General features: G+C 48.9%; 1 protein-coding gene across 3 annotated transcripts in view; it reads left to right on the top strand.

Annotated features, from left to right (window-relative positions):
* The window catches only part of SNCAIP (synuclein alpha interacting protein), a 169,233-nt gene that overhangs the window by 122,268 nt on the left and 26,224 nt on the right, over window positions 1-20,741 (top strand). For all 3 annotated transcript variants that reach the window (XM_062189808.1, XM_062189806.1, XM_062189809.1), the window contains exons 4-6: window positions 8,404-9,275; window positions 10,735-10,914; window positions 17,086-17,199. In XM_062189808.1, coding sequence (XP_062045792.1) covers window positions 8,404-9,275; window positions 10,735-10,914; window positions 17,086-17,199 — 1,166 coding nt within the window. The remainder of the gene's footprint in view (window positions 1-8,403; window positions 9,276-10,734; window positions 10,915-17,085; window positions 17,200-20,741) is intronic.

Here is a 20,741-nt window from a genome sequence, read left to right as displayed (position 1 = left end):
GCTCTGTCCGCCCCTGGCCCTGGGAAGAGGCCCTGTGTGCTGGTCCCCTGCGTAGCTTTGTTCCGCTGCACCTGCCCGTCTTCTCTCCAGCCAGGACAGAGCTCAGCCAGGGCAGGAGCCTGCAGGGGCAGACACAGCTGCCAAGAGGAAGCCACGGCCGCAGGCCAGCGCCTTTGCTTCCAGCCCTGCTCCCTCGAGAGCTTACAGTGCAGCCCTCTCGAGAGCAGGCCAGGTTTCACAGTATCCCCACTCTGTTTCTTATACAAAAGAGAATTCATGTAACCATTAGCAAAAAAGACAGAAGTACTGAACATTCTTGTACCCTAAAGACAACCCCCTTTCCTCTTTGTCCTTTCTAACGTGGACCCATATTTAGAAACAGAATAAACAGGCACTTCAAGGGGCCGTGAATTGGAGGGAGCCGGGGAGCAGATATAGGGATCATCCAGCTTCCCACGCCTTGTGCCTTCAGCCTCCAGCTTTCTCTCACCACGGAGCCGGGCTCCCCGTTCTTTGTCCTTGCCAGTAGTCTACACTGTAAAACAGCGCCACCTGCAGTGAGAACTGCAAAGTCGTGGCTGCAGCACCAGACAAGGGGGCCTTGCTGCTGCACAGCTCTGCCCGTGAGCCCCTGCACTGGCCCTGGCTGTGTCTCTCAGTGCAGCTCCATACAGAGCGAGAAAGCAGGAAAGGATGCCCAGTAAACAGGCCTGGAATGAACACAAAGTTTAATCCGCTTGCGAGGTTTTGCCAGTGTCAGATTGAAGGTCAGCATACTTTGGAAATGACAGAGTAATTCTGAAACCGTGTACTTCCCTCAGGCTCACCAGTTTCTACCCTATGGAAACTGTACTTCTGAAGCCCAAAGGTTTAAAGCTGTCAAAATATTGAGTCTGATTTCGTGATAGAATACTCCTCTTTGGTGAAGAAGTATCTTCTCTAGGCAGGGTAATAGGGCTTGAGGATCTCACTGAGTTTCCACAGAACAAAGGAGTGGGTGCACATAGGGTGCTGGGTCAGATGGGCAGGTCTTGACAACTACAGGCAGTGCAGGGGGTAATAAAACATTTTACTATCATATTATTGTGTAATATTATTTATAATAACAATGTTATGTCAGAATGATTTGACGTATTCAAAACGGGCTGCTTGGCATCAGTAGCCACTTAGAGAGGTTTCTAATGCAAATCAATGAATCTTGTCCACAGTGTTTTGACACCCTTAATGTGACTGGACTATTGGCTGTCATTTTTATAAGAATAAAGACCTCTGTAGTTCCCTGTTAGCCTCACAGTTCCCTCCGTACAGGGTCTGTGGCACTGATAAGAGGGGTGAGGAAGCCAGCCTGTGGGAGTGCTCCAGAAACATGTGAATACATGTTGGTCCCAACACAGCGCCCTGACACAGCTCTGCAAGTGCAGAGCTCACCTCACCCTGTCTGGGTGCAGGTTGCAGTCTGATCTCTGAGGGAAGCACAGAGGTCCAAGGTGGTCCTCACGTGGACCCCGTTCCCTCCTTGCTGCTGTCGTGAGACGGCAGTGCCCGGTTACATAGACCTCAGATGACAGCAGCTGAAGCTGACTGCGTGTTCCTCGTGGAAAATGGAGTTCCCCTAGCTTGTGACAACACCAGGGAAGCACTGTCTGGCTGTTCAGACATTTCTGCTTTCTCTTGAGCTCTTGAGAGCTCAAGTTAGCTTTCTAATATGAAAACATTAACTCCATATTTAGAAGTAAAATAAGTAGGCATTTTAGGAGCCAGCACTGATGTTTAGCCTTAAAAACTGTGTCCTCCATGGCAACAGCAAACTGTCCATTATCTCCCCCAAGAAAATACTAATTTATCAGGCCCCAGAGCTGGAATTGCTCAAGTCAGCATTCAGCGTGGCCTCGTCATGATAAATTGTGAGGAATTACAGTGTCTCATAGTGACTCACTCGGAGGAGAGAGCCCTGCTCTTTGTAGAGGTTCCATTCAGCCAGACAAGTTGAGGGGTGGATCAGGTCTAGGCCTTTGGATTTTGTAACCCCTTCGTGTACAGATTGGGAAACTGAGGCTTAGAGCTTGCTGTTGGAAATCGATGGGCGTGCTTCGGTATGGAGGCTGTCTTCATGACCTTACCAAGGCCGTCTTTGTGAAATACTCAGTGCCCAAAGTGAGGCAGGAATGACTCATTGTGGCAAGGCTTGCGTTTACTCACTGTACTCTGCGTCTCTGGTCTGGTGGACCCCTTCCTTTCTCCCATGTCCCCTCCCTTCCACTTGATTCGTTTGCTCACTGAAAGGTGCAGCCACCGAGTCCCCATGTCTTTGAGCTGCTGGGCTAGAGGGCTGGCTGTCAACACAAGTAGGGTTTGGACAACGTTTGCCCTGGAGGAACTCTCAGAAGAGAAGGTGAGGTAGATGCATGAGAGAATTGTTAGCCCAGAACTTGCAGGTCGCCCAGCTGTAGCCAGGTGCAGCTGTTGCCCGGGTACTGACAAGCCAAGAACAACTGCTCTCTGGGACATCAAAGGTGTACCAGCAAGTGACACCCCAGTGCATTCCTCTATGCAGGATGGCTGCAGGGGCATTGCAGGGAAAGGAGAGCCAGCCAAGGGCAGGAGAGCAGAAGGAAGAATATGGGGTCTACGGTTAACTCAGCAGTGCCAGTGCGAGGGGAAACGAGTGATCTGGAATGACGAATACTGACGTGAGAAGACGAATAAGACTGCTGCACACCATGCTAAGTAACTGAACTCTTGTTCTAAAAGCCAGGGCTTCCTGAAGCTGAGTGATTTAGATATCGTTTCTACAGCACGTGTTCTACCCAAGATCTACCTATGGTATTTTTGCTTTACTTGTGTACCACTTACCCAAGGAGTCTCCAAAAAAGTGCATGGAAAATGTGTATTGTGAAAAAGCTTTGCATGGATCTTAAGACTTTTCTCACCAAAATAGCTTTTCATCCCATTTTCCATGAACTTTTTGAAGTATCCTTGTACTGTGAGTTAGCCATATTTTTCTGAAACAGCTTTCAAACATGTTTGTTTTTAAAAGAAGCTCTTTGGTACATAGAAAATGAGTGTCACTTGGGAAAAGTTCAGGGAGAGAGAACTCAGGAGAAGCAGGGAGAATCCTGCAAGGCTGTGGGAGGCGGTCCCAGTGTGGCTCAGTCAGTGCAGTGAGGCTGAAGAAAAGGGCCAGGGTTTAAGAGGACATAGGATAAAGATGCAGGATGACTTAGTGCTTGAGGGCTATGGGACAGAGGTCAGGGAAAGAGAGCAGTCAGTGATGCCTTGGAGATAAATGGCTTGGGAGGGCACATAAATGGCCATGCATGATCGAGGCCAGGAGCACTGGAGGGTGTCTAGAGAAGAGGAGTGGAGAGAGGGAGAGGGAGGGCAAGGATGTGAATGTGTGTGTGTGTATGTGTGTGTGTTGGCTGAGGAGGAGGGGACAGGAGGACCAGGCAAAGGTGGAGAGAGAGAGAAAGCCCCTGGACTGGAACAGGATGCCTGTCACAAATCCTTGCCCATCCCAGGCCCACAGTAAGCGGTTGTTGAATAAATCAGTACCTGGATGCGCTTGGTCAGCAGGCCATTGGAAATGGTGTACTGAAGCTCAGAGACCTTCTGAGTGCCCGCCTGATGTGGAGAGACACTTCTGGCCCATTAGTCAGCATCAAAGTCATGCCCATTCAGCTGCTGACCATTTTAGACAAATCAGTGACACAATCAGGTAGGCAGGTTTAAGGCACGTTAGCCATGTTTATTTTTGTATGATGTTAAAAATGAAGCCATTCAACCAAAAAGTCATTAAGAATCTACTTCTATAAAGCAATTTTCTGGCTACGTTGAGGGAAAGATAAATGACATAAAAACCTCCATTTTCATGGAGGTTGTGAAAGTCTAAAATAGATGAAACTTTTCAATTATTTAGATTTGATTTACATGTGAGGAATTTATTTGCAGTTTCCAGAAAATAAATTAACCTTAAAGTTGTCTTTTTTTAAAAAAGACTTTTATTTATTTTTATTTATTTGAGAGGTAGAGTTACAGACAGTGAGAGGGAGAGACAGAGAGAAAGGTCTTCCTTCCATTGATTCACTCCCCAGATAGCCGCAACGGCCGGAGCTGTACCGATCTGAAGCCAGGAGCTTCTTCCAGGTCTCCCATGCAGGTGCAGAGGCCCAAGGGCTTGGGCATTTTCTACTGCTTCCCCGGCCATTAGCAGAGAGCTGGATTGGAAGAGGAGCGGCCCGGACTAGAACCAGTGCCCATATGGGATGCCAGTGCTACAGATGGAGGATTGACCTACTGCACCATGGCACCAGCCCCTTAAAGTTGTCTTAGCAACTGTACTTAGTCTGAACTTGTTTCCACATGTGATAAGAAAGTTATTACGGCACTGCGGTTGAGCAGTCGTGTAGGTGAGATTTTGAATAGATGTACAGAACTGGAAGTGAAAATCGGGTGAGTCTGTCTCTTTTTTGATGTTGTGCTTAAAATATCTTTTTGTCGGCTGGCGCCACGGCTCACTAGGCTAATCCTCACCTGTGGCGCTGGGACTCTGGGTTCTAGACCCAGTTGGGGCGCCAGTTCTTTCCTGGTTGCTCCTCTTCCAGTCCAGCTCTCTGCTGTGGCCCGGGCCTGCACCCACATGGGAGACCAGGAGGAAGTACCTGGCTCCTGGCTTTGGATTGGCGCAGCATGCCGGCCGTAGTGGCCATTTGGGGGGTGAACCAACGGAAAAAGGAAGACCTTTCTCTCTCTCTCTCTCACTAATTCTGCCTGTCAAAAAAAAAAATATATATATATATATATATCTTTTTGTCCAGCTTAAGAGAAATAAACTAATCAAATGGTGTCTTTTGTATTTGGCATAAAATTACCCTTCTTCTCATCCAAGTATATGATAGAGCAGTTGGAGCAGTCCCATGAACGCCCATTAAATAACCCATTTTTCATGACTGGGATTTTTGTCTTGGCAGTTAAGACACAGACTAGAAAGCCCAGATTTCACCCCTTAGCCTGAAAAAAAAAAAAAAGTGGTCATGGGTTTGAGTAAGGGAAGGGCAACAAGCCTAAATGTTGATGCTCCCTCTTCAGTCTCTAGGCCCTTCTGTGCAAAGAAGTGTTTTGCTAAGACTCAGACAGAATTCATCTCCATAGAACGTTCTTAATGGCTCCTGTCAGAACAGAACAGCTGGGAAACATATGGTATCCATTTCCCTGTATCACTTGGAAAAAATTTCACATGTAAATAAAGCCAACATGAAAGGGTAGCCCTTTGAACCCATGACCTGATACAATACATAAATACATGGGTACAATGCACTCATTGTATTGACCCACTAAGTTATGTGGCCTTAAATTTTTTATTACATTCCGAGATGCACATTTTCTAGAAGTTCCAAAGAAATCAAGGTAATTGGCAAGATATTAGCAAATACCAGACCTAATAAATACGTTCTTCAAACATCCGTGAATCTAAAATGTTTTCCTCACTATAAAGTTTTGCAGAAAGCCGATGAATACGGTTGAAGCGTATTTGTGCCTTATAAACTCTATGTCCACTATCTCTCTGCTGTTTTATGTAAGTAATCGTGTTCTTCAAAGGCAGAAAAAAAGCTTGGCAGAATGTACTGGCAGACGTTAATTTTTCATAGTTTCACATCTTAGATAGAAAAAAGGACATAGAAAAGTTAGGACACTTCTGAATCTCAAAGGGGACAACTGGAATTAGTTGTTTTTGCCTTTGCATGTTTAGACTTTATGAATAACTTTAGAAATGTTTGCTCTTACTAGTGGTTCTCACTCCTCTGAGTTTGCTAGCAGGACTTCCATCCCCTGTGAAATTAGGATGAGGATCCCCCAGAAGGATGCTCTTTGTGATTTTTCAAAGATTGAAAGTGCAGGGCCAGTGCTGTGGCACAGAGGGTTAACGCCCTGGCCTGAAAAGCCAGCATTCCATATGGGCGCCAGTTTGAGACCCGGCTGCTCCACTTCTGATCCAGCTCTCTGCTATGGCCTGGGAAAGCAGTAGAAAATGCCCCAAGTCCTTGGGCCCCTGCACCCGCATGAGAGACCCGGAAGAAGCCCTTGGCTCCTGGCTTTGGATTGGCACAGCTCCGGCCATTGCAGCCATCCGGGGAGTGAACCAGCGAATGGAAGACCTCTCTCTCACTCTCTGCCTCTCCTCTCTCTGTGTAATTCTGACTTCCAAATAAATAAATAAATCTTAAAAAAAAAAAAGATTGAAAGTGCTGTGCTAAGTGAGATTGAAACTCGCATTCTAGCATTTGCTGATTGCTCTGTGCCAGGCACTGTGAATTAGAGTCGACAGGAGGGAAGAGGAGCCGTGACCTGCCACCATCCACATGCCTGCTACCTTCGGAAGCATTCTTGTGCACGTTGCTTACTGGAGGCAAAACGCCCTCACTGCACAGCTCACAGTAGTCCCTTTATAAACTCTGAAAGGCCTTGGTGGTGGCCCCCATAGCGCAGACCCTCTGGAACCCCAGGCCACAGTGTAGTCCCTCTGGGAGAAAGAACTCATTGAGAGTTGCATAGCATTCAGGTCCACAGTCGACGACCCCAGCTTGATTCCAGAACTTCTCTGAACCCCAAGCAGACATTCCTAGCAGGAGAAGCAGTGACCAGCGGCCTAAATATAGGGGACTTTAGTAATGTGCACTTTCAACCCAAGAGTCACTCGTGGCCTGGGCCTGTTGCGGAAGTTGCAGACCTGAGTACATACCCTTGGTGGGTTCTTCTCTCCTTTCTTTGAGCCCCCAGAGCAAAGAACACACAAGTACACGTGTGTTGGGTGAACACGTCCCACCTGCTGCTACACCAGAGAGGAGAGAGGGACCAGAGGGCCCCACTGGAGGCCATGCTGTGAAATCCAGCCCGGTGGTGGGGAGTGGTGCAAAGGAAGTAGCAGGGAGTAGAAGCCTGTAAATTAGGGTCCTGGGTCAGAGGAGTGGCCCAGAGAGGCAGTGCTGTCATCGTGGCCATGGGGGCTGTGTCTGCCGGCCCGGAGGAGGTGCCGGGGCAGGGGGCCCTCTCCTGTGACACCAACTGGGAGAGTAGTGATTCTTTCTCTTCCACGTGTGTCTGACTGTCTCACTTCCCTCTCCATCTCAACCAAACAACACTTGATCTTTATCTAAACTTTGCAGAGAAAGAAGCAAGCACACAGTGCTGCCTGCCCCTCCTCCCTTCCCCAGTGTGTTCTGCTGTGTCTGGCTTTCCCAGCAGCACGGGGCAGCATTAAATCTTAAAGAGGACGCCTTCAGTGCATTGTGTGGCTGAGCCATGCGCCGAAACGAAGTGCAACGAAAACCCCTGCGTGGTGGCTGACCAGGGTGCCTAGACGAGGATGGCTGTGTGGACGAGTGTGCACACCTCTCTTTTCTCCCTAAATCAGTGTGGGTTATTACAGAGAATCCTGCCTCTACTCCTGTTTTCCAAAGTGGTGGCACATAATGAAATCCTGCCCGGGATATAGATCCTAAATGGCTGTCTGCTTTTACCGTTATTACTACTACTAATTAAATTTTTTTTAAGATTTATTTATTTTACTTGAAAGTCGGGGTTACACAGAGAGAGGAGAGGCAGAGAGAGAGAGAGAGAGAGAGAAATCTTCCATCCGCTGGTTCACTCCCCAATTGGCCACAGTGGCCGGAGCTGTGCTGATCTGAAGCCAGGAGGCAGGAGCCTCCTGGTCTCCCATGCTGGTGCAGGGGCCCAAGGACTTGGGCCATCTTCCACTGCTTTCCCAAGCCATAGCTGAGAGCTGGACAGCAAGTGGAGCAGCCGGGTCTTGAACCAGCACCCATATGGGATGCGGGCACTTCAGGCCAGGGCGTTAACCCGCTGTGCCACAGCGCCGGCCCCACTACTAATTAAATTTTAAAGATTAATTTGTTTGAAAAACAGAACAATAGAGAAATCTTCCATCTGCTGTTTGCTCCCCAAATGCCCGCAACTGCCAAGGCTGGACCAAAGCTGCTATCCAAGAACTCCATCCAGGTCCCCTGTGTGAGCCACAGGGACTCCCATACTTGAACCATTATCTACTGTCCCCCAGGCCCCCCAGCAGGACGCTGGATCAGAAGCAGAGAGGCTGGGAGCGGAACCAGGCATCCAATATGGGATGCAGGCATCCCGAGCAGCGGCTTAAGCTGCCGTGCCACACGTGCCCCCTCCCACTTTGAGTCACCAATGTCACAACTTTCTCATGCCTTTAGCAGTCATCCAGTGCTAAGGAAGAATTGTTAGATGTATGTGCTCTCCAAGCCAGGCCCCTGCACAGGGGCTGAACTTGAACCTCCCTTGAGTAGAGGTTCCGCATGCGTGGTCAAGGTGTGTTTGGCATTCCAGTTTAATGGTGTCCCCTTCTAACCTTTCCGTGAACAGTTTCTGGCTCTGGCTGGAATTGTGGCGTCTCGACTCTCATTACCAACACACAGAAGCCCACGGGGATCGCCGACGTATATAGCAAGTTCCGCCCGGTGAAACGGGTTTCCCCACTGAAACACCAGCCGGAGACCCTGGACAGCAATGAAAGCGATGATCAAAAGAACCAGAAGGGGGACCTCCAGAAAGGGGGTGACTCTGATGCGGGCCCCCAGCCTGAGGAGCTGGGCCCCGAAGAGGGAGTCGGGGGCGTGCCTGGGAAAGGCTCGGAGCCCAGCCCGGCGCTGGGCGAGCTGGAGCACTATGACCTCGACATGGATGAGATCCTGGATGTGCCTTACATCAAGTCCAACCAACAGCTTGCCTCTTTCAGCAAGGTGGCTTCGGAAAAAAGGATTTTGGGTTTATGCACGACCGTCAACGGCCTCGCCACCAGCAAAGCCTGCTGTGCAGAAGGTGCCGAGAACCCACCATCCACCACCACGCCCTTCTGTGTCCTGTCTCCCGTGAAAAGCCCTCACCTGAGAAAAGCATCCACCGCCCTGTGCGATCAGCACAAGCTGGGCCCGGACGACTCCGAGGGCGCGCCCGCTCCGGTTCCTTGTGTCTCTGCCTATGAGCCTGAGAGCCAGAGCAGAGACTTCCCGAACAAGGCCTTCGCAGAACCACATGGCGGAAAGGCCGAGAAGGCGCTGCCCGACTGCCAGCTCCGGGCCTTCCGCCTGCCATGCTCGGCCGCAGAAGCCAAGCTGGAGGAGCAGGTCAACGGCGTGAGCTGGCCCACCTGCCCGGGCCCCGAGGAGAAGACCGAGCACCAGAAGAAAGTCAAGAGCATCCTGAACATCGTCAGAGAAGGGCAGATCTCGCTCCTGGTGAGTAGACAGACGCTCGCGTGGCAAGCGCCTCCCTGATCTGGAGACTGTCTTTATCAGCTCCGTGTGTTAGCAACGGACGGATGGTGCAGCTGTTTGGCTTCTTGCTTAATCTTGTGGCTTGCTTTGGGTGAGAGATGTGTCCCATTGCATTTTTAAATAAGAAGTCTGGAGGTTCATAGGGGAAAACAATCAGTTACAGAGGAGTGTTATTTCATGTTAACTTTGCATGAATTCTGCTGGAGTAAAGGCTCTTAATCTAAGACAAAAACAACACAGAGCCAGCACGATTTTGCTTTTCAGGTGGTCCTGAATGCTCTCACTGGGGGATGTCAGTTCCTTGCTGGTGGTGCACCTGCCAGATCATGAACAGAGGCTCTTCTGTCTGATCCTGGTCACTGTGCAGAAGAGGTGGACCAGGGTGTTTGAGGAGTGACTGCAGATAGAGGCTCACCCCACAGCTGGCCTGCCTGCTGACCCCCGGGGATTTTTCACTCAGTTCCAGGTCTCCTCTTCTAGAGAGGCTTCCCCAAGGATTCTAGACGTTGGTGTCCAAAAAAATCTGTTCCGCTTAGGCTCCCAGGAGGCCAAACTGAGACAGCATTGATGTGCCTACGCCGTCCCTTAGCTGCTTCCAGACTTGGATCAAACAGCAGTGAGCCAGGGCACACACTGGGATGCTGATCAGAGTCTCATTCGAGAAAATCATGGCACCTTGGGGTGGGATTCCGCTGAGTGTAAGCCATACAGAGATCAAGCACAGCGTGCTTGGTCTGTAAAAACAAATGGTCTTGTAATAGGGCAATATGGCCGAACAACTTTACCAAATAATTTTTTTTTTCTCCTGAAAACATCTCTTTCCATTGTCCCAGCCCCTCCCCTCTAACTCTCTTTGGTCCTTGCCATGTTTCCCTGTTTCCTGAGTGTTAACCCCTCCATTCACGCCCCGTCGCTGTCCACCTGTCACACCCATGGGACTTGACTTCACTAGAGGTGAGAAAACCAAAGGCCAGGGAGCCTCCAGTTGCCTCAGAGTTGGGGGGGGGGGGGGGAGGCTGTGTCCCAGGTGCCCACCATAGCGCAAGTAGAAGCAGGCGTTGTGTAGTCTGAAGTCCAAGCCAGCTCTGCAATTCCTGGCCAGCTTAACACCTGCAGTGGGGAATAAAACCCAGCCCCAGCCCTCAAGGACTTTGTCCAGACATAGAGGAGACCAACAAGAAGCCTGCCAATTAATGTCGTTGCACTTGTTTGCAAAGCCAGCCAGCTCATTGGCCCTGCCCTGGTGCCGGGTCTGATGTGAGGAGCAGTCTCACGGGAACTCATGACCTAAAACGTGTCGTAACAGCAAACAGCAGGCAACTCTGACTTGCTAGGTACCCGTGCCGCCCGCATGGCCCATGTCTTCTGCCCGGTGCCCACGGCATCTGGTCCTTAGTTTTCTCGTCTCCCTCTTCACCAGCCACACCTCGCCGCAGACAACCTGGACAAGATTCACGACGAGAACGGGAACAACCTGCTACACATCGCCGCCTCGCAGGGGCACGCCGAGTGCCTGCAGCACCTCACCTCCCTCATGGGGGAAGACGGCCTCAATGAGCGCAACGCGGGCAAGCTGACCCCCGCGGGCCTGGCCATCAAGGTGAGCGTGGGGGCTGGGCGCTCTGCCGCTGAGAGCTGCCCTCTGCTTCCCAAGAGTCCTCGGGAGCTTAAGGGTAGGAAGGGGGGGTGCGCTGTATCACACGTACAGCAAGTGAGCGTGGGTCTCCCGCATCCCTGGTGCTTTGAGGTTTGGAGACTGCACTCCAGTTTACTGTCCAACGAGGGTCAGATCTAAATCGGCTAAGGAAGAGGCGGGAGAGTGGTCTGGGGTGGTTCTCTTCCTCAGCATGGCTGTAATTTGGATTCTCAGCCACACCTGGTTCTGTTTGGTCTTTTCCCTGATATGAGAAGACTGAGCGAGGGAAAGGCGCACTGGAAGGGAGGCACTGCAGCTTTTGAGCTGATAAAGTGGGCTTTTGACAGATCCCATCCCAAGTTGTAACGTCCTCAGTATCACTTGCGCGAAGTTTGAGTGTCGCTTTTGAGTTTAGCTCTCGGAGAACATGGTTTGCTGTCAACAACTGCACACGTCAGTGCTAACCTCTGGTTAAAACCTAAAACCTGCACGCACACAGACGTGGCAGTGCAGCTCATGGTCCTGGAGGGAGTGCCTCTAACATCTAGCACATCACGGGGAGGTTAGCTGTTAAACCAAGATTACTTTTAAGATCCTTGGCAAATAAATGCAGAATTCAGTCATCTTTATTAAAAAGCCAGAAGTGACGTTCAGGGAAATAGAATACATCTGGTGCTTCTGCATTGCTGTTTTGCTTGACATAAAAGGTGTGCCTTCTACAAGCTGTGTGATCATAATTTTTATAGATGGGATTATGTTGAAACTGACTGGGGAAACTTGCCGGTTAAAGAACTCTGCTTGTGAATTTGTGAAAAAACATGTTACCTCTGAAAAGCAATCAGTTGCTATCTGAACCCTAATATGTCTTTTATGCGCGGCTGAATTTTATATCTTTAATTTGTTCACCAGTCAGTAAAGCTCTATATGTTTAAAAAGTTTCCTGTTTTAAATCTTGGCTCAGTGGCAAGGTAGGACTTCCACAATGGTGCAGAAGCTAATCGTTTTACAGAATAGGAAAGCGATGATGTTGGTGGACGTTATTTTCCTTTGGTTGTGAATCTTACATCAAGTTTAGCGCTGCAGTGCAGGCAGCCATCCTGAAGAACGAGGAATCAAATGTGAGGTCAAAATTCAGTGTGACTGAGCTCAACTGTGTGTCCCAGCACCAGCTGCGGTGTAGGGGACAGTATGTGGATGTGAGTAGGACATAGTCTCTTTTCTACAGGAGCTAGTGGCCTGGTGGCTAAGACAGTTATCAGTAATGCAAACTCAGGACGACAGTCCTGTGGTAGGACAAGGTTGGGTGTGGCCATCAGTGGCCATGCAACAGTGATGAATGGGATTTTTCTGATACCAGTGAACACTGACATTGACCTGGATGCCTTAGTGTTTATCAAATACAGTTCTCGCTTTTCATGACCAGTGATAAATTCTCTATCTCCGAACTATCTGGTTGGATAAAAACTTTTTAAAATGTTTGTGCCCTAATGCTTGTTTTGATAGATTAATCATCTCTGCATAGGAAGGTACAAAAGAAACAGTGGTCACATAGCCACCCTCCGAATCAGCAGCTTCTGCATTATCTGAGCATACTAAGGCTTAATGCATCCTGAGGCTCCCCCAGTCAACACAGGATCACCACCATGCAGTCAGTGTGCAAACTGACATAGTAATTATTTTTTTATATTTGAATGAAGAAACATATATCAAGCCCATAAGACTCAAAAGCTCTTACAGATTTGGGGTCTCAGATTTTTATGTTTTACTTCTGAGCAATGAATGGGGAATGGACATGTTCTTCTATTCCAATATTTAATGTAGAATTTGCAAAAGCAGTAAATACCATCATGTTACAACAAGTACCACCCTCTGTCTTGATGCGTTTCCTGCATCAATCCTTTCAGCACGTGTAGTGGACGTTGATGAACCTGAGCGAGTCCTAAGGAGTTGTCATTGTTCTGTTGGAGGACCTGGTTTTGAACACCAGGAACCTACTGGTGCTGTTTCACCTCACTAAGCACTGTGCTGAGAGCCCTGCTGCCACTGCAGACACGCACTTGGTCCAGATGGGCAGGAGCTGCTTGCGCCCTAGGCCTGGCTGATGGGAAGCAGAGTCAGAGAGAGGCTCCCAGATGAATGGATTCCCCGGGAAAGGGTGTTCTGAAGTCCAACCAGGGCTTCGGAACCTCTCCCCCACCCTGCAGATTGCATCGTGTGCTTTCTGGGCACCCAGGATTAGGTGCTGTGGGAGTTCAGGGCTCTATTGAGTGCCCTTTGGAAACGGTTAAGCAAAGTCATTGGAAGGAGACGTTTCTGCAAGGTGGGGGTAGTGTGTTTCCTAAAACGGGATCAGCAGAAGAAATTATGTGGGGAGCCAAACAGACTCGGAATGAAATAGCCTTAATTCTCATTTCGTTTCTCATTTGGTCCTCCTAATGAGGCCCAGAGGCCCAGGCCGCTGCTGGTGATGACATGACTGCAGACACAGACCCCACTGACATCCTTCTGTAACACGCATCCAGTGACCCCGGCTGGAGATTTGGCAGGCAGAGCTCTCCTGCTAACACGCAGTCACTGGGTTGGTTTTCCTGGTGTGCGTATTGAGAGCAGGTGCTATTGATTTCAAGCTCCTGGTGGTGATCCAGTTTCCTCCGTCCTTTGTCACAGCACGTTGTTTGTTTTAAATGTTGCCTCCCTGACTAACTGAGCCTAATACATCTCGTAGAACACTCTGCCCAAAGACAGCACGCTACACAATTTTGTCAAGTGCACATGCTATAAAACCGAGTCTCAAATTTAAAAGGATTGAAATACAGTTATGTCCTTCATCCGTAATAGAAAGCAATCAGAAGTCAGTAACAGGGCCGGCGCCGTGGCTCACTAGGCTAATCCTCCGCCTGCGGAGCCAGCAACTCAGGTTCTAGTCCCAGTCTGGGTGCCGGATTCTGTCCTGGTTGCTCCTCTTCCAGTCCAGCTCTCTGCTGTGGCCTGGGAGTGCAGTGGAGGATGGCCCAAGTGCTTGGGTCCTGTACCCGCATGGGAGACCAGGAGAAGCTCCTGGCTTTGGATCAGCGCAGTGCGCCGGCTCCAGCGGCTATTGGGGGGTGAGCCAATGGAAAAGGAAGACCTTTCTCTCTGTCTCTCTCTCTCACTGTCCACCCTGCCTGTAAAAAAAAAAAAGAAGTGAGTAACAGGAGGAAATTTGGGATAGTTGCAAATATGCAAGATTAACACACTCCAAAATTATCTGTGTGTCAAAGAAGAAATCACAAGGGAAATCAGAGGACATTTGGAGATGAATCATGTTGACAACCAAAGCAGTGCCTGGTGGGATACTTCTAGCTGTAAACACCTATGTTAAAAAGGAGGAAGGCAAAGAGGGGGAAGATGAAAGCTCTCAGACCACCTAATTGTGCACCTGAGGAATGAGGGAAATAGTAAAATTTGAACTGAAATAAATCTGATAGAGAATAGAAAAATAAACAACAAAACCAAATTTGGTTCTCTGAGAAGATGAAAAGACTGACAGAAAATGAGAAGTGACTACAATCAGAAATGTGTTCTGTGTAAATAATCAATTGTATAAACCATCTCGCCACACAGCCGATCAGTATGGTACCCCGGTCCCCCTTCCTTTCCCTATTTGGAAGAAATGGAGGACATGGTGTAGTGATTTTGTTTTTGCTTGTTTGTCTTAATTCTGTTAGGAAATGCTTGGCCTGCCTGAACTGTGAAGGTTGCAGAGTCTGTACTGAAGGCATTATGCATAAAAGAGTGGGTAGAGTGGAGAGAGTCCACTAAGGAAAATGTGACACCCTGGGTCAGTCACAACCAGGACACCATTCCCACCCCCAGAGCCTCAGGAGGCCAGCAAGAGAGCAGCTGTAGGAGCCTGAGATAGAGAGGGCTTGGCTGGAAGCAGGCATCGTGGTGCAGGGGGTTAAGCCGCCACTTAGGACGCCCACATCCCATATCAGAGTGCTTGAGCTTGCTTTGCTTCCAATCCAGCTTCCTGCTAGTGACCACACTGTGAGATGTGGGCATTTGTGGGTAAACCAGGAGGTGGAGGATCTCTCTCTTTCTCTCTCTCTCACTCACTCACTCACTCTCTCTCTCCCCTCCCTCCTCTCCCCTTCTGCTTTTCAAATACATAAACTTTTTTTTAAAAAAGGACTGGCTGATTTTTGACCTTGACTGATGGAAGGACTGATCTCCCAGGGCAGCCCCATGCAGGGAGCAGGAGCAGAAGGACCTCAACCTCACTCTTGTTTTCTGAGCTCTTGGCACTGCTATCCACCAGCCAAAACAAGCCAGGAGCCAAGCAGCCAGGAGCCAGCCCATGCAGACCAACCTCCCCCCCACCCCATGGCACAGAAAGGGAGTGTTGAAAGGGGAATGGGGCATCGGAAGCTGTTTCAGCAAATAGCTCCAGCAGAACATTTGTATGGGAACAGTTGTGAGTTTGCACTTGAAATCCCATCGTCAGGGCTGGTGTTGTAGCACATTGGGTTAAGCTAACGCCTACAATGCCAGCATCACCTCTGGGCCCTGGTTTATGTTCCAGCTGCTTCACTTCCAATCCAGCTCCCTGCTAATGGCCGGGTAAAGCAGCAGAAGATGCCCTAAGTGTTCGGGCCCCTGCCACCCATGTGGGAGACCTGGGTGAAGCTCCTGGCTCCTGGTGTCAGCCTGGCTCAGCTCTGGCCATTGCAGCTATCTGGATAGTGAACCAGGGGATGGAAGATCCTGTACCTCTGTCTCTCCCTCTCTCTCTCTCTCTTTAACTGCCTTTCAAGTAAATAATTAAGTCTTGAAAAGAAAAGAAATCCCATTGTCCACATAGGAGAAGAGAAAGAGTGGGCAGATTGCCCCCTCTGTCTTGCTTTTAGAATAGACTTTTTCCCTTGAGAATATGGTTAAATGTTAGGATTCTAAAAATAGAGAACAAATCCCATTATGCTAGTGCAGTGCTATCCTTAAGGAAACCTTCACTGGCTGCAAGCCCACGATAGCTGTTTTCTCCTGTGCGGGAAGCCCACGCTGAGCACAGCAGGCCGGAACCTCAGTGTCTCCATTGTCTTCGGGAGGTGTTGGGAGAAGCTCCGTGTGCCTGGTTCAGTGGAAGGAGACTGTTGCGTGTGTAGTAAGTGCACATGCTTTGTCTCGTTGAACCTTCACATAGCATCATGAGGTTTCACTGTCTCCCCCTGCTGTTTCACACATGAGAAAATTATCAGAGAAGAAAAGGCATCATCCACAGTCTTTTAAGTGATAGATTAAAGATTTCATTCTGCTTCAGAGCTGTGTCTGGGTGTTAATCCGTACGCACTAGTCAGTGAGTGGGAGGGAAGCCCTCCACAGCATCTGTGGACTCTGCTGTATCTGTTCACCTGTCTTTATCACTTTTTAAAATGCTCACTGTGCCAGAGAGTACATACTTAGTAATGGTGTATAGATGGAGGAGAAGTTTAGTTTTTTTTTTTTAAATTCATATTTATTTTTCAAAAGACAGAGAAAGAGATCTTCCATCCGTTGGCTCATTCTCCGAATGCCCACAGCTGCCAGGGCTGTGCCATGCCAAAGTTAGGAGCCCAGGACCCGTGGATCTCTCATGTGGGTGGCAAGGAGCCAAGTACTTGGACCATCACCCCCTGCACATCAGCAGGAAGCTGGAATTGGAAGTAGAGCCAGGACTCAGATCCAGGCACTGTGTTGTGGGATGCAGGTGTCCCAAGTAGTGTCTGAGGGAATGACCGCCAGTGAACACTACAGAATCTTCTGGGCTGATAGAAATGGCCTGTGTCCTAACTGAAATTGTAGCTACTAGAATACATGTATTTGTCAAAATTCATCAGATTATACACTTAAAAGGATTACATCTATAGGGTGCAAATTATGCCTCAATAAAGTTACTTTAACATTAAAATTATGAAAACCTGCTGAGGAGGTACTGATGTAAAAAGAAAAAGGAAGTTAGGAACTTGTGTTTAAGTAAAAATTTTGCAGTTGATTTAGAGATAGGACCAGAAATCATGATTATAATATGTGATGTCTTCCCTTGGTGAAGTTGCCATCTCTGAGGTATTTTTCAAACGTGAATTACCTTGACTTCTTTCTCCCTTTCTTTGCATCTAGAACGGCCAGCTGGAGTGTGTGCGCTGGATGGTGAGTGAGACGGAAGCCATCGCAGAGCTGAGTTGTTCCAGGGACTTCCCCAGCCTCATTCATTACGCGGGCTGCTATGGCCAGGTAGGCGGGAGGAGCCCCATGTCGTTGCTTCCCTGTAACACACCTCTTTTGATTATTGGTCCACCAGAATCCATAAGAAACTCTCAAAAGTAGGTCTAAAAATTCATAATCACTAATTTTTCTTGTGGCATTTTTTTTTTGTCATGAAGAAAAGTTTTGAACAACCTAAATATCCCACGATGGGAGATTGAATGGAGCTGGATCCATATGATAAAATCTTATGAAAAGTGACGGTTACGTGATATGAAATTCAAACTGTTCCTCTAACATGGTATTAACTTTGGATTTTGTAGAGAAATAGAACATAAGAGCAGAAAAAACTATGGCAGAACATGTTTATGGTAATCATCACTCAAGGTGGAATTACTAGTGGCTCTTCTTTGTTTTATACTTTTCAGTACTTTTAAGTTCTCCACAATAAACACAATTCATGTTTATCAAGAGGAAAAGTAATGTATTTCATTTAAGCCAAATTTAAAAAGAACATCTGTGTAAGACATTAATCAAAGACATCTGACTCCAAGGTGAGCTACCTTGCTAACTAGATGACTCCGGGTCACAGCTTCTCCATCGGGACCCCGGAGTGTTAGTCATTGGTATGCACAGATCACAGCGTGGTGGATGGGGTGAGGAAACATCGGGGATGCGTGTAAGTTATCCTTAAAATAAAACTGGAACATGGAGTGCCGATCTCGGTCTCAAAAAATAATCAAGTCAGCACTGTATTAAAATAGATTTAATCATATTTGTGGCAAAGAAAACTGCTTCTCTTGCATATAACCATATCCACTATGGCTTCGTAAATGTTCCCAGTGGCAGTAAATTGTGGTATGGCCAACAAGAGATGGCCCCTTCTCGAGTTTGACAACCTCAAGGCCAAAAAATAATGTGCAGTGTTGCTTCCATGCGACTCATGCCAGCTCGTAGAGTAGTTCATTGAACCTCCATGAGATCTTGTTTTTGTCCCCAGTCTGTAGAGGAAGAGAGAGAAGGAAGTGTAGCAGGAGCAGGAGACTTGATTGCAACTCAGATTGTCTGACTTCAGGGCCAGGTTCTGTTCTGTGGCCCTCCCCGGCTTCCCTGTATAGATAATTTGCACAGAAAACAGCAAGAAGAGCATTTGAAATTTGCAATGATGTTCAGTGTGACTCATTAGAAGGACCCTGTTTTCTTTGTGGGCTGTGCTGCAAGTCTCCATCGATGGTGTTCTAAACGCATTCAGTAGTAGGATGGCCTTATTTTGCTTAAACCGACAGAGAAGTGGAGAACAGCATTTCCAAAGACCAGAAGAATTTGATCAGGGCTAATCTTCGTAATTCCTTTTTGGTACAAGAATGGAATTTTCCTCTCAAGTCATCTGAATAATCATTCCGTGTCCCCGATTCCTTTTGCGTGTGTGCAACCTCTTGAGGAATTCCAGCCCTCAGCGCAAAGGCTGCCAGCACTTTGGGTAGAGCTGCCACAGGACGACAGGGCATGTAGACAGTCGGGCTCACGCTTGCTTTCTCTCCGCAAACGAACATCACTTGTCTGCGCCTGTCTCCTTATTTGGCTCTCACAGTGGGGTTCTCATAACTCTAGAGCTTTTGGGATAGAACAAAAGAAATCACTTTTTCAGGGGGGACTGGCAGGGGCATAGTGCAGCTCCCATGGCTGGAGTGGAGGAAGATATGGAAATTGCTGACCTGTTGGGAGAGCTTATCAGGTATTTGCTTCACGCTGGTATCAACCCTCCAGATGTTATTTCAGGCTGAGGTGTGTTGGTAACGATCGCAAATACAGCCTGGAGGGAGGGGTCCACCCGGCCCCAGGAGAGCAGCCCACCACCCTGGGGCAGGACGGGGAAGCCCCTCGGAGCAGCGGAGCCTGCCCAGCACCCTCTCTGCACAGCCGCTCCTGCAGCAGATCACCTGCTGAGAGGCTGGACTTGGAGCCGCGACAAGGCTAATATTTTCAGAAGGAAGACTGTCAGCGAAGGCTTTCTAATGGATTCAGCACATGCCTGTTTTTCTACACCAGGCGGGCACTTGAGCAGATTCTGGTTTGTTTCCTCAGTCAACATCTCTGAGAAGAGGAGCACGGAGGAAAACGCCTCCCTGGGTGTATTTTAGCTGCCCTTTGCCCTGCCTATAGATTCTTGAAGAATGGGCTCCACGGCACTCCCAATTTGTGTCCTTTTTCCTGTAAAAATTGCCTTTAAAGACTGCGGTACCGCAGGGTCGCTAGCAGTTTTTAGTGACCTCCTGCAGTGACAGATCTTGGCGTGATGGGAATTGATTTTCCCCATCTTGACACGCAGCGTCTCAGAGGGTGCAATTATTTCATTGCCTGATTGTACCCTGCAGAACCAGCCACACGGAGCGGGAAGGTGAACGCCTCGGGGAGACTCCGACCAAGCAGGGGTGTCTTGGCAAAGCCTGTTTTACTGTCCCAGTAATCCTCTCCATTCCAGGCTGCTACCTGTGTATCCGGGGCTGCTTTATTCCAGAATGAAGGTTCAGATGCTGTCAGCCTGGCTCTCCCAGCAGAGCTTCCCACCCTGAGCAGCCCGGGGCATCAGTCCCAGCGCTGACCCAGTGGGCTCCATGTGACTTTCAACGTCAGGCCTGTGATCCCCTTTGTTTCTGACGCATTCACGTGACTTTTGGCCAAGGATGTCGCGTGCAGAAATGACTTGTGGTGAAGTGCTGAGCATTTGCCAAAAGCACCTTTGCCTGCACCGTGTGCCCTCCATCTTGATGCAGATTCTTTAAAGCGCCTTCGAAGGAAGAGGCGTAGCGATTGGCAAAAGGTCATGAGCAGCAGCCGGCGTGCTTCCATGGGCCGTGCTGTTGCTGTTTTTCCATGGTTTACTCTCAGAGTAAGAAAGATGTCCCGATTTTTTTGTTTCCCTCTGAAGGGGCAGAAATAAATAAGCAATGTGATAGTGCTGTGATCATGGATGAAAGCAAAATAGAAAGATGTTTGAATCGCATGAGCATCCCTGTGCTCTGTGGGTGCTGATCTTGGGAAAACCAACATGAGCTCAGCAACCCGCAGAAGGACAGGCAGTGAGCTGTGAGTTCCTTTCCCCAGGGACACACGGGCAGTGTGTCCTTCAGCGAGTCAGGGTTCCAGGGGGAATGAGCAGTTGCGGGATCCATGCTCAGAAGACACCAAGCAAGAGTCATGAAGAGTGTTGGTTCCCGACTCAAGCTGTCTGGGTTTTAATCCTAGCTCTACCATTTATACCAGCTCGGTGGTCTTGGATACATCCATTTTAACAAAGAAGAAAATGGCCAGTGCTGTGGCATAGTAGGCTAAGCCTTCACCTGCGGCATCAGCATCCCGTATGGGCACTGGTTCCTGTCCTGGCTGCTCCTCTTCCTATCCAGCTCTTTGCTTCTGGCCTGGGAAAGAAAGCAGTGGAAGATGGCCCAAGTGCTTGGGCCCCTGAACCCACGTGGAGACCCAGAGGAAGCTCCTGGGTCCTGACTTGGGATCGGCCCAGCTCCAGCCGTTGCAGCCATTTGGGAAGTGAACCAGCAGATGGAAGACCTTTC

The sequence above is a fragment of the Lepus europaeus genome, chromosome 4 (assembly GCF_033115175.1).
Source record: "Lepus europaeus isolate LE1 chromosome 4, mLepTim1.pri, whole genome shotgun sequence".
NCBI classification, from domain to species: domain Eukaryota; kingdom Metazoa; phylum Chordata; class Mammalia; order Lagomorpha; family Leporidae; genus Lepus; species Lepus europaeus.
This window is presented reverse-complemented; position numbering and strand designations above follow the sequence as displayed.